This window comes from Genypterus blacodes, unplaced genomic scaffold (assembly GCF_046128005.1).
Source record: "Genypterus blacodes isolate CSIRO-AG114 ecotype Tasmania unplaced genomic scaffold, CSIRO-AGI_Gbla_v1 ptg000176l_1, whole genome shotgun sequence".
Taxonomy (NCBI): domain Eukaryota; kingdom Metazoa; phylum Chordata; class Actinopteri; order Ophidiiformes; family Ophidiidae; genus Genypterus; species Genypterus blacodes.
The window spans coordinates 535306-547886 of NW_027466977.1; the positions used below are offsets into that span (position 1 = coordinate 535306).

Below are 12581 nucleotides of genomic sequence, written 5' to 3' on the forward strand. Positions count from 1 at the left end.
AGTCCTGGGCCCGAATGTCAGAGGGGCTTCAGGAGCTGGGGATGTGTTCAAGGACCCTCACAGCTGCTCGGACAGTACAGCGCCAACAGCAACTGTGATGCTGCACGGTTGTGTGTGTGTGTGTGTGAGTGAGTGTTGGCATGAAGCAGTCAGGCAAACATGTTATGTGTGTGTGTTCATGTGTGTCCATGGTACTACAAGTGTTTACTACTATTAGCTTCACTACTCTGTGTGTGTGTTTGTGTGTGAGAGAGTTATTGCGTAATAGCGATGCAGCAGGCAGGCATCACGTTTTCAGGCTATTAAGGTCTCAGGCTTTGTCAAGACACACACACACACACACACACAGACACACGCACACGCACACACACAAGCACACGCACAGGCTGTGTAGCTCTTCGGCCGGCTCTTAGTGGGGTTACTCTTCATCAAAGTTGCATGATGATGCTGAGGGGAATTACAGCCGAGAGGAGAAAGGAGACCTGACGGATCTTTAAATAAAAGGTGAAGCAGAGACTTGGGCCTATTTCTGTTTCCTGTTTCCTCTCACCTCGCGTGTGTGTGTGTGTGTGTGTGTGTGTGTGTGTGTGAGAGAGATAGGAGCTGATATGTGTGTGTGTGTGTGTGTGTGTGTGTGTGTGTGTGTGTGTGTGTGTGCAGTGTGAACCCAAGAACCTTCAGCTGCGACTCCAGCGGCTCACGTGTTCACTGTTTTGGTCTCCGATCGAATGAGGCAAACGGGAGAAGGCCCTTGTGATTAAACGCTCCTGATAGTTAACTGTGTGTGTGTGTGTGTCCGCCCATCGATCCAAACTAAACACGTCCAGTTCAGCAGAATGAGCTCCTAACGCCTGCGACTCTGTGGCAGCGCGAGCAAAGGCGGCGAAAACTGGCGGATTGGTTTGTCTAAGGTGATGGCAGAAGCCTCCTTAACCACAGCGTAGGGTCTAGGAATCGCTCTGGATCTGCCTACAGAGCGTACGGGCGTCTGACCTCGGTGTGCACGGCGGCATCAAAGCCTCCTGGCCACTCCGTCTTTAGTTTCACCGGGAGAACAAACCGGAGAACGCTTTGACACCAGCTGGTCTCAAACTGTCCCTGCCCTTTGTAAGCACAGACAGAAGCCCGGCTGAGTGAGAGCTGTGACCTCTCTGCGTGACCTCACCGGCCCGACCTCCACACAGACAGCACCGGCCGGATTGACTTACCGCCCGGCCCGACAACCCGTCCCTCTCCTTTTGTTATTAATGGAGTCGTCGGCTCCAAAGCGCGCCCGGGAGAATCGGGACGCCTCCCTCACATCGCGAGTAAGACCAGCGAGGGAAACAGGAAAACTGTACTTCACACAAAAGGGGAAAGGAGTCCAGACAGCTGCTGCTTTATGCCCGTGAGGAGGAAGAGGAGGAAGAGGAGGAAGTGGAGAGGGGGGGGAGGATTGGTAGAGCAATGGGAGATTAGAGGAGAGGTTTGGGAGAGAGTTGGAAGTTGGAACGGCGAGGAGGAAGACTTGGGGAATCTTGAGAATGTCGTTAAGTGTTTTTCCTCTGATTGTGGAAAAGGAGCTTCGTGCCTGATTAGGGCTGATTCTAAAGTTCTGATGGATCCTGCGTGGGCTGGAGGAGACGTGACCCAGGCAGCAGCAGCAGAAGCGGCAGCAGCTCGTTATTATTCCTGCTGCGTCGGAGCCTGGATGTGCTGTAAGGTCGTCCTAGTTAGCGTTCAGCCCACATCCCTGCACGCGTGTTTCTGAACGTTTATTTGTGCCGAGCTGTAATTAAGACACGCGTGTAATCCTCCGCTCCGTCTGCAGATCCCTTTCATTCCACAAAAACTTAATCCTGCCAGTGTGATTCTGTGTGAAGCGCCTTGCTCAAAGTCACCTGGAGAGACAGGGAGGGGGGCGGGGCAGGAGGGGGGGTGAAGTCTTTGTCTTGACTTTTCCAGCAGGCAGACTGCTGATTCAAACCCCACGACCTTCCGGCCCATAAGCTTTTGTTCCGTACCCTGAGGCTACCCCCGCCCCGTGTTAACCGACCCTGACGCCTGTTCCATCCTTGGGAGGATTAGAAGGTGTTTGCAGAAAAATTGAATCATCAGCGGTGCAGAGAGAAGTGGAGGGGCGGGAATGAGGGAGGAAGGAATGTGTGTGTGTGTGTGTGTGTGTGTGTGTGTTTACGTTACCATGACCAAGGCTGAGAGGTTGTTTGAGTGTGTGTGTGTGTGTTTAGGGACAGCTCCTCTCGGAGTTGAGCAGATTGTTCCATGGCGCCTGTTTGGGTCTAAACCTGAGCTCCGTCCACGCCTCTCTCTCTTTCCCCTCATCGGCTCAGAAAATGCCTTAAAATTTGAGAACTGCTCCAGGCTAAATTCTTCTCCCTCCTAATTGAAGCGTAGCAGGTTTGCTCTGGTTGCTCTGGTTACTCTCATGGAATTACGGTGCTGGATATGAACTCGGCATCAGAATTACCACAAAGACTTCTCCTAATCTACAGTCAGACCAATGACAAACACAAATTAGAATTACTAATACAGCGTGTGATCGTTTTCACTCAGTGTGCACAGTGATGCTGCAGCAAAGGAGTACAGAAGGAGCACATTGTGTTTGTTTTGGACTCCAAGTAAACGTAAGAACATGGAGCTCCTTTCCCCGGATTGATACTCGTATAGATTTCATCTTTAGATCGATGTCATTCTCCGATATTGTTTCCAATTATGCAGAACATTGATCTCGTCACAGTCGGTGGTCTCCCTCTATGATGCACGACCCCCTCCTGTGTCACTGTAAAGGTTATTTTCTGTTTATTTCTATGAATATTGATGAGTTGACCCTGGCTGAGTGTGAATTCCACACAAGTTCATCTGCTCAGCTCCGACGGAGTCGGCAGGAGTTTCTGGCAAACAGGGTTTTGTGCTTAATGTAAGCACAGAGCGCAGCCGGGAATCGATCCAGCACACAGCGGGAGATAATCAAAGACTCATCTTAAAGGCCACAGACGCAGCGTCGGTAGCACGCCGACACTTATTTACATTTACAGGTCTCCACGCTGAAAGTAGGGTGAATAATGTTTGAGCGATGGATCAGAGAGACGCTCGTATCCAAGGGTTCCTGCTTCACGCGACCCCACCTTGGCCCTGAGATCTCACAGGCTCGGCTGTAATTAACCACTTCTGCACGGGGAGGGGGAGGGGAAACACCACCACACACTGTATCTGGAACATTCACCCTGACGATCACTCTGTACATTTACTCTATCATAGCTTCACTTTCTTCTAAGACGTTTCCTTAAGTTGATTTGCAAGATTTTTGCAAATTAGACCTTTATTTGCGAAGTTAATAGACAATGTTTAGAAGCCTAATCCAGATTAGGCAGCCGGGTGTTCATCTCAAGAACCTGTAAATCCCCTTAGTCATCGGTTTTCTTCTTTCTCCATACTTTAGACCCCAAAGTCCGAACCCCTGTCCTCAAGATGACCTTCAACCATTTCAGACCACAGTAACGACTCCCCTGGCACCTCACAGCTCCAATCGCCATCAGTAAGAGATTTAAGTGCGGAAGTCCTCACACATAACCCTGAACATGGGCCCTGAACAGCTGTTTTGTCACATTCCTGTCCTCTGTGTGTTCACACATGCAGCCAGGACGCCACAACTCCAGCCACAGTTTTACGAGGGCCGTGTCCAACTGCCCAAACCGCCGCTCTGCTCTTTCTTTGCGCCTTACTGTAGGCGAATGCTTCACAAAAAGAGTGGCACAAAAGCTTTTTGTATGACTTTGACAGTAGATCCTCTCTCTGTATAGCGTTGTCAAGACATCAGCCCACAAAAACATAATAACGGAGGGGAGAGGCTTTGTAAACACCCGGTCAAAGATGGAGAGATGATCACATCAGTTGCTGAGGCACACCTCTTCATCTCCACTCCCCGCTGAGCCGCCCCTCCATCGCCGCCTCTCCATCCCCACTAATTCCCTCTCAACTAGCAATTTTATACCTCGGTGCCCACAGAATCCCCCAGTGTCACCTTATACGTATAGAATAGAAAACCAGCCGCGCTGCCTTTCTACCACACGCAGAGAGACAATTTCCTGTCTCGCACACGCACCTCGCCCATGTTAAGCCGATGTTAAATTTCCCTTTCAGCTTTTATTCCTCTTGATGGACAAGATTTGTTTTTTGAATCAGGGCGGAAATGAGTGAAATCTTATCCAGCCCGGAGTGTAATTGGCCAGGAATTTAGTCAGCTGTGTCTAATTGCGTTCGAATCAGAGATTTAACTGCAGGGGAGAGACAAAGGCGCCGGCGCCAAGCGTGTAATTTCTTACCAAATCGCATTTTAATGTGCATCAGAAAATTCAGTCAAAGTAAAGGCAGATTAATAGAATTAGATTTATTATGGGGGGGGGATCTCTGCCCGTGCTGTAGGTGGGCCGGGCCATGATTGATCCTCTAAACGCTCTAAATACCTGCAGTCCCCTCGCTTAACCCTCCCACGCCGCTTAAGCTTCCTTTGTGCACATCAGTGGATACGCCGAGTCTTCATTGAGTGGGTTTCTGTTTGCAGACCATTGCAGCGCTCCCCTGTGGTTAAAGCTGCTCTCTTCTGATTGGCCGACGGGGTCGTTGGGGGATGCTGGCCAAGCGCTCGCTCAGTGTAACCAAGTGTGTTACGCGGCGATATCACCGCGTTAGGAATGCGATCGGGACCTGTGGGATTGATGCTTTCCTACAGGCCACGCCCCCTGGAGAATTACATTAAATATGATCCAATTAATGTCTCCTTAAAAGCAATTAAGCACCGATAGAAACAACAACGTTTTAACCAGACGTTGCTGTGAATGTAATTAGCTTCCAGTGAGCAGCACCGCCTGCCAGATGTTTGCATTAATCCAGATGCTGAGCTCACACCTGGGCAAAGGCTGTGTGACGATACGCTTCTTAATGTCCACACACACACACACACACACACACACACACACACACACCATTTACATCCGCAGACGCCCGGCAGAATTAATGACTCGCATTATTAGATACTGTAAATGAAGAGGTCAGGGTGTCTTTGGTGTCCCGACGGCCAAACGTGACCTGAATGCACCACGGCAGAATACAGTGTGTGTGTGTGTGTGTGTGTGTGTGTGTGTGTGTGTGTGTGTGTGTGCGCGATTCTACATGATGAAAAATGTTGCCTCTTGGTTGGAACGCCCCGATGACATCATCCATCATCAATCAGGTTGATCTACTTAATGTATCTTTAATGAGGTTTAACAAAGTCTCATTTTTATTTTACCAATATTGTGACAGACGACTTGTAAGCAAACAATTAGAAAAAAATAGGGTTTGATTTCTCGGACATTTTCTACAGATAGTCGCCCCTCTGTCGCCGCTCTGTCGCCGCTCTGAGTGGCAACAGATATCGGAAACCAATAGGACGGAGGCGGTGACTAATTGGGAATTGGCTCTCGCGGGGCCAAAGGTCAATGGCTGCGTCCTTCATGCCGAGGCTGATAATACTAAATACGATAAGGTGACAGCGTGCGGCTAAGCGCGCCATTTCCTGTTAGCCAGAGGATCAATATGAGCCGAGAGGCCTCCAGACTCCGGCGTGGCCTCGGCCGCCGCTGATGTCTGTACCTCCGTTTCACGGGTGAACATGAAATGAGTCCGCAGGGACGGCCTTTGTGTTTCTGTCTCCGCGGTCGGACGGGGACGAGCCTTTGGGCGAACGCGCTCCCCGTCATCTGTCACGCCGCTCCGCCAAGGTCAGAGTCCAGGCGCGGCTAAGCTCACACAGATCTATAAATAGACCCACATCTCCAACGGAAGGCTTAATTCACACTCGTGCTCTCTCTCTCTCTCTCTCTCACACACACACACACACACACACACACACACACACACACACACACACACACACACACACACACACACACACACACACACACACACACAGTCACAGAGTGAGCCAATCAGAAATAAGCTTATTAGCAGGGGGTTGATGACGCTGGCAGGGGTCTTAATCAAAGATCTCAGAGCCGCTATTAGCATCTTTATACAGTATTAGGAAATGACCGTCTGTCTTTTTCTGTCTGTCTCTCTCTCTCGCTTTCTCTGTCTCTGTCTGTCTCTTTGTCTCTGTCGGTCTCTCTCTCCCTGCCTTGCTCTCTCTCTCCCTTTCTCCCTTTCTCTCTCTCCCTCTCTCCCTCTCTCTCTCTCCCTGCCTTGCTCTCTCTCTCCCTCTCTCTCTCTTTCTCTCTCTCTCTTTCTCTCTTTCCCTCTCTCTCTCTCTCTCTCCCTCTCTTTCTCTCTCTCTTGCCCTCTCTCTCTCTCTCTCTTTCCCTCTCTCTCTGTCTCTCTCTCTCACTCGCTCCCTGCCTTGCTCTCTCTCTGTCTCTCCCTCTCTTCCTCTCTTTCAAGTCACTTTTAATGCCAAGCACAAAAAGTCCTGTCCTCTGTCTCCTGCAAAGTGAAGCAAAAATGTGCAAATTTCCCATCAGTAAAATAACAACAGATAAGCAGACTGTCTGTGTTTACCTGTGAAGCTCTATTTATAGTCTAGACTGGCAGCGTTATAGCTCGGGGGGCTTTTAAATGAAGTCCCCTGCGGTTTTCAAGTACAGGAAAGTCACAGAGTTAACGGGGACGCGGCGGCGGGACGCGGCGGCAGGCTGGAGAGGCGCAGCGAGCGGCGGATCAGACTTCCTGGGACACGGCCGGCAGCTCTGCTGTGGTGCTGCAGATTGTGTTCGTGTTTGCTGATGGGGCAAAACCAGCTGGGGGGTGTGTGGGGTGTGTGTGTGTGTGTGTGTGTGTGGGGGGGGGGGGTTGTGGAGGGTATGACGAATGGCGTAGCTCTAACTGAAGGCAGAAAAGTTGCATATAGTTGTTTTTAAAAGTACACGGTGTGATGTTGCTTTAGTGCTCGCTGTGTAGAGCAAAGTCAGGGAATTCACCCTTTAGTGCGGCGGTGCAGATGGTTTACTGGGACCCCCACGGGACCTGCAGGCCTCAGGGGCCCCTGAGCCAGAGCCCCTCGCGTGACAGCTCTGCCACGGACTGCACATTTATAGTAACTGGAGAGAGGCTGGGAAATCTGTACATCTTTGCATTTAATGTGAAGCAAACTTGATGGCAGCGTGTTTGTCTCCCTGGTCCTGGTGTTTGTTGTGGTTCTACTGCAGCTTCTATCTCTGTGTGCTTCATGTTGGAGCGACCGAGTTACGCGGCGGCTGTAGTGTCGTGCACGGCTCCTCACCTCATCACGTTGCCACAGTGATCAGACAGAGCAGAATTCATATCAGACAAAGAAGCTGACATGTTCCACTATAAATACACTGTTTGTTGCATATTCAATCTGTGCAATCAGGCAGCATTGTCCTCCGCTCTCCGTCCCGTCCTCCCTCGTCCTTTTCCTCCCGCTCATTATGGGCCTCCTGCATCACGTCGCTCATCCTGATGTTTGCACACTGGGCTGTTTTCTCTCTCCGCCTTCACGGGGCTGTTATTGTTTTTCAAAGACGGATGACGTGATTATAGGGAATGGCTTCTGTTAGCTACAGCTAAGCCGTATGACCCCTGAGGGACGGCTTTGCTCCAATCACCTGAATTTCTCTCCATCGTCTTCACTCCTCTGTGTCACGGGGTGCCAGGAGGAGAAGCCGTCGCTTATTTTCTCATTTTATATGGTCGGCGGCGTCGGCAGTGTAGTTTGGAGCGGGTCCCGCTGAAGTGGAGGTGTAGAATAACACGGCCATCGCTCCTCATTCAGCTTCTGCTTCCCCGCAACAATAAACGCGTCGGGCCCGTTATTTTGCCGTCGTGCTCTGCTTGACCCGATGAATAATTGATTTTATTGACTGAGTGTGATGCCGTCGGTTCCAGAGAGGCGCCGGTGGAATCGCAGCCACTTTAATTATCAGGCAGAATTACACGGATTTAAATTATTTTCTGGCTGAGCTCAATACGACAGCGGCAAACTCAATATTAAAGAATGGAAAACACGCAGAGAATACAAACTATACAAAGTAAACAGCATATGGAGTCAATACTGAAGGAGGAGAATACATGAAATATGGAACGAACGCCCACTTAGAGGTAGAATAGGACTTCACCTGTCATGAGTTCTCTTTAAAAGCTTCACTAAAATGTATAATCCAACACAAACAGAAGTACGGTCTCTTGGATTCCTTGTTTTCCTACTTTAGTATATTTGATTGTTCTAGTAACTACTAAGGTCCTCTGAGAGCGACTCTGGAGCAACATTTACCGTGACGGCAGAAACCCTCTATGACCGCTCTGACTGGAGCACTTCTGATACGAGTCGGCCGCACCAATCAATCCCCGACAGCTGGCCGGAGCTTTAAAGTGGTGACCTTTTGTTTCTTTATGAGGCGTTATTACAGATAAGAGAGTCCAACTTGAAGGAAAAACTTTAAATGGAATTTCCTCCTGAGTGGGCCGTAACCACACAGCTGCAGGCACCTTTGATTTGTTTACATGGACTTAAGTGCTCTGAAATTTACTTATTATTAAACTATAAATCTCCAGAGCAGCTCTCTGTTGGCTCCTTGGTTCAGGTGGGGAGTTCAGGTACCGTTGCTCTTCTCGGCGTGTAGATGCTCAGCACACCTATGTGGAGATACTGTAGCTTTAGACTGGAACTGTACTCGTTGGTCACCATTAAAACAGGATCAACACATCAGCATACATGATTGATCCAGTTTCCCATTGGTTGGCCTCTCCGTAACCACGGCGACAGGTCTTCCTTTGACGTGCAGCACGTTTCTTTTAGGTATCGTGCAGACAAACGCCAGCGACAACAAAAGCTGGTTGGCAAAATTGATCATGTGTGTTCCGTCCCTGGTTTGGTTGTGTATCGGTCCGTCCGCATCACGACTTTGCCGTCAGTTCAAACCGCTATGGCGTCGCCAGGTATCGCATGCAGGGGTCAAGTTTAATGTCTAGGTTTGTTTCACGCTGACATTTGGATGAGTGTTATTATGCGATGGCTGCTGAAGCCGGGTGACCTTTAGCACCTCAGATAAGAGACGTGGCAGCTGATGTCACGGCCTGAGACGTTATTACAGGACGCACCCCTGAAAGCTTCTGTTTCCAGATAATTTATGGGAGGGATCATCAGGAGAGCGACAGAGAAAGATGGGGAAAAGGCTCCAGACTGATGGAGAGATGAAGAGATGGAGAGATGGAGCGTCGGTCCTCTCCTGTTCCACCTTTAGGGCCAGAGAAATGAAGACGCAGCCTGGCTCGTTCTTACTGCTTAGCCTGTGACAGGATTATTTATAGCCCGGCGTGTCTCTTTGTGGTCCAGGCTCAGATTTTTATGTGAGGTAAACAAACCTATTTTAAAGAAGAATGACACGCTGACAGAAAATCAAAGGGCAGAAATTGGCTCAGAGAGGGGAAAAAGGCGCTCTTAGCTGTCGTCTGCAGCTCTACTGTTCAGCTCAGCGGGGCGGGGGAAAGGTTTCCAGTTAGAAAGTTGGATTTGGTTCGTTGACGCCGAGTAATTTGGCCCTTTCAGCGAGCGTGAGAGTGTTTTACTAAAACGGGATCCAAAGGACGTCACCGGAGAGCAGCAGGTTTGCTTCCATTTAGCAAAAGAGGGCAGGAAGTCCCCAGCCTGTCCTCTAGCCTACATAGACGTCTGTCCTCTGACGAGCGTCTGACGTGATGTAGAGCGCGTTGGTGTGAAACCCGTCTCTTTCCGTGCGGGGAGGGAGCTCGCCATCTATCACAGCCTTTTCTCCATGCCTCTGTAATCCTAATGATGCTAATGGAGAGACTCAGTGGGTCAAAACTCTCTCAGTGCCTCTGTCATCGCTCATAATTGAGTTGATGTATCGGGGATGATGATTAAAAAATGGCTAAATAGCAAATTTGGGGAGAAAATGAAAGCGAGAGAGAGAGTCTGAGAGAGAGAGAGAGAGAGAGGGACAGAAAGAGGGAGAGAGAGAGAGAATCGCATGCATGGAGGCACGTTGGCAATTTAGAGTTGCTGTCAGCGCTCAAGGACGATCCAGGCTTTTGTGGTATTAATGAAATGAGCAACGGCCCAAGTCCCGATAATAGATCAGCCCTACGAGCCCGTCGGGGGCTGTAAACGCAAACGGGAGGTCCCTGCAATACGCACACACGAGGACGGTGTGTGTGTGTTTGCGTGTGTGTGTGTGTGTGTTGAGGGTTAACTCTGAAAATATGCCCTCTTCGCCCGCCTGTTATCCCAGAAACTTTAACGCAAAGACTACACAGATGAGCGTATTGTAGCCTCCTCCTTAAATGAAGAGAAACAAACAGGAGATTCGAAAGTTTAATAAAAGAATCTGCTTTTTAAAATGCTTTTAACCAACCAAAGAATCGGCACTCAGCCAATCAGTTCCGCAAAAAAACCCCAGAGAGATTTGTGCTAGTAAAAGCAGAATCCGGCCGTGATCTGACGCCGTTTGATTGCTTCCTCCTCCGCTCCGGCTGATGGAGGTATGGAAATGGGTCGGCGGCCACGAAGTGCAGCGTCGTCACCTGCAGGGTTTTGTGGGTAATTGGGGCCGGACGGACTCACGCAGAGAAGATATTTACAGCACAGGCGGCTTATCCCAGCCCTGCAGATGAGGCGGAAAAGGAAACGCTTAAAACCGTCTAATGCCTCCAGAAAGGAGCCATAATTACTCCTGCCGCTGCCGTTAAGCCAAGGCACTAGGCTGTAGAGTAGACACTGGCGTTGCTCCATATTGGGCACCAGCTCTCATAGCTACGGCGCATTAAATGCAGAGGGCCGATCGTCTCACGGTACAGGAAACGGTGGCGAATGGCAATGGATCAGCAGCAGCAGCATTGCAATTCAAATCAGGAAGCGTTGAATTTGCGGTTTCCCAGCTCGCGGCGAAGCTCAACCAAGGCCGTTTAATGCAAATCTGACCGACGCCGGACGTGACTTGACCCGGTAATAGGTGTGTGTGTGTGTGTGTGTGTGTGTGTGTGTGTGTGCAGGAGCATATACAGTATGAGATGGTCACCGACCCCCAACCCACCTATGTTTCCATGCATACATGCATACCCTTATTCCATTCTATCTGATCTTTATTGTTATTTTGTCTTTTATACATTTCATGAAGCTTCTTCCAGCACTGTCACTGCACATTTTCGACAGTAAATCAATATCCTGGACGCTAAACGGACGATTTGTCTCTGCGACTGTATCAGGGGCGTCGTCGAGGCTTTTGGGATTTGCTGTTGTTATGTCGTTGATTTACGTTTGGAATCCTACATAACGGAAAAACGCAAACATACATCAAAGCCTGTCGTCCTCGTTTGTACACGCTGAGCCTGACACATTTCTACCTGTATTTGATGTGAGGCTGTAAAAGCGTTTGCTTATCGTGAGCCGGTCAGATGTTCCAATTCTCGGATAGAAGCGGGGGCATGTCTGCTTAAACGGGCGAAGATGAACAATCGATTAGATCATTGATTTCTCTGAGGAACAGTATCACACGCTGACTCCTTAAATAACAGAGCCCTGTGTGTGTGTGTGTGTGTGTGTGTGTGTGTGTGTGTGTGTGTGTGTGTGTGTGTGTGTGTGTGTGGTGGCACTTTAAAGTAGTTTTTTTTACATTTTTATTTCTGAACTTTTTCCGCTGTTGTCTTTTATGGGCACATCAGGAGTTATGAGGCCTGAGCGTCGTGCTTTTATGTTTGTTGTATTTATTTGTTCCTCGTGGTTTCTCCATCTCGCGCTATAATAACATTACCTAGTTTAAATCACTGTGTTCTCCTTGACCTCCTTCATCTGACGTCTCTCCCCCTCTCTCTCTCCCCCTCTCTCTCTCTCTCCCTCTCACTCTCTCTGCAGGACCTGGGCGGGGTCAGTCCTCCCCAGAGGAACTGGAAGGGGATCGCCATCGCTCTGCTGGTCATCCTGGCCGTCTGCTCGCTCATCACCATGTCCGTCATCCTCCTCACGCCAGGTAACGCTCCGCAGCCTCGCGCCTGGAAAATCAAACACTCTGCTTCAGGCGCCGCTTTTGGCTGCAAACCCACAACCAGCAGGATCGCCTGAATGTCGTACGGCGCCAAAATAACATTTTAACGATTCGAGCTCTGACCTACTCCGTATCTTCTATCGTTCCTGTACATACAGATCATGTCATCATGTTTGTGATGCAGCTGTCGTAGGCCTATTGTTAGACCCGTCTCCATGGGTGTCTTAAAGTGACAGTGCCCCATTTACTTGTCTCTATTTTGAATGACATTCTGAATGATGATGCTCTCTGGACACGCCCGCTTGCAGCCGTGCGCCCTGAGGGAGCGCGGCCGCACGGCTGGTTGGACTTCCATCTAGTTCGGAGACAAACACGCTGCGTGGAGAGAGCAGAGGAAGCCAACATGGCTGACATTCAGAGGGACTTGGCCCTCCTCTCCTGCTCACAATCAGCAGCTGTCCTATTCAGAAGGAGCTTAACAATTGGCTTAACTCAGTCCATCTCTCCGCTCCAGGCAGAACGTTTCATTATTAAAAATGAAAACCTTTCCAGGGCGGCTGTGTTTGAACAGCAGCAGAAGCTTCCAGTCCA

At 49.7% G+C, this 12581-nt stretch overlaps 1 protein-coding gene across 1 annotated transcript in view; it reads left to right on the forward strand.

Moving 5' to 3' along the window:
* The first annotated feature begins 11950 nt into the window (after positions 1-11950).
* Positions 11951-12581, forward strand: part of dpp10 (dipeptidyl peptidase like 10) — a 47128-nt gene continuing 46497 nt past the window's right edge. The window contains exon 1 of the mRNA XM_076167819.1: positions 11951-11975. Coding sequence (XP_076023934.1) covers positions 11951-11975 — 25 coding nt within the window. The remainder of the gene's footprint in view (positions 11976-12581) is intronic.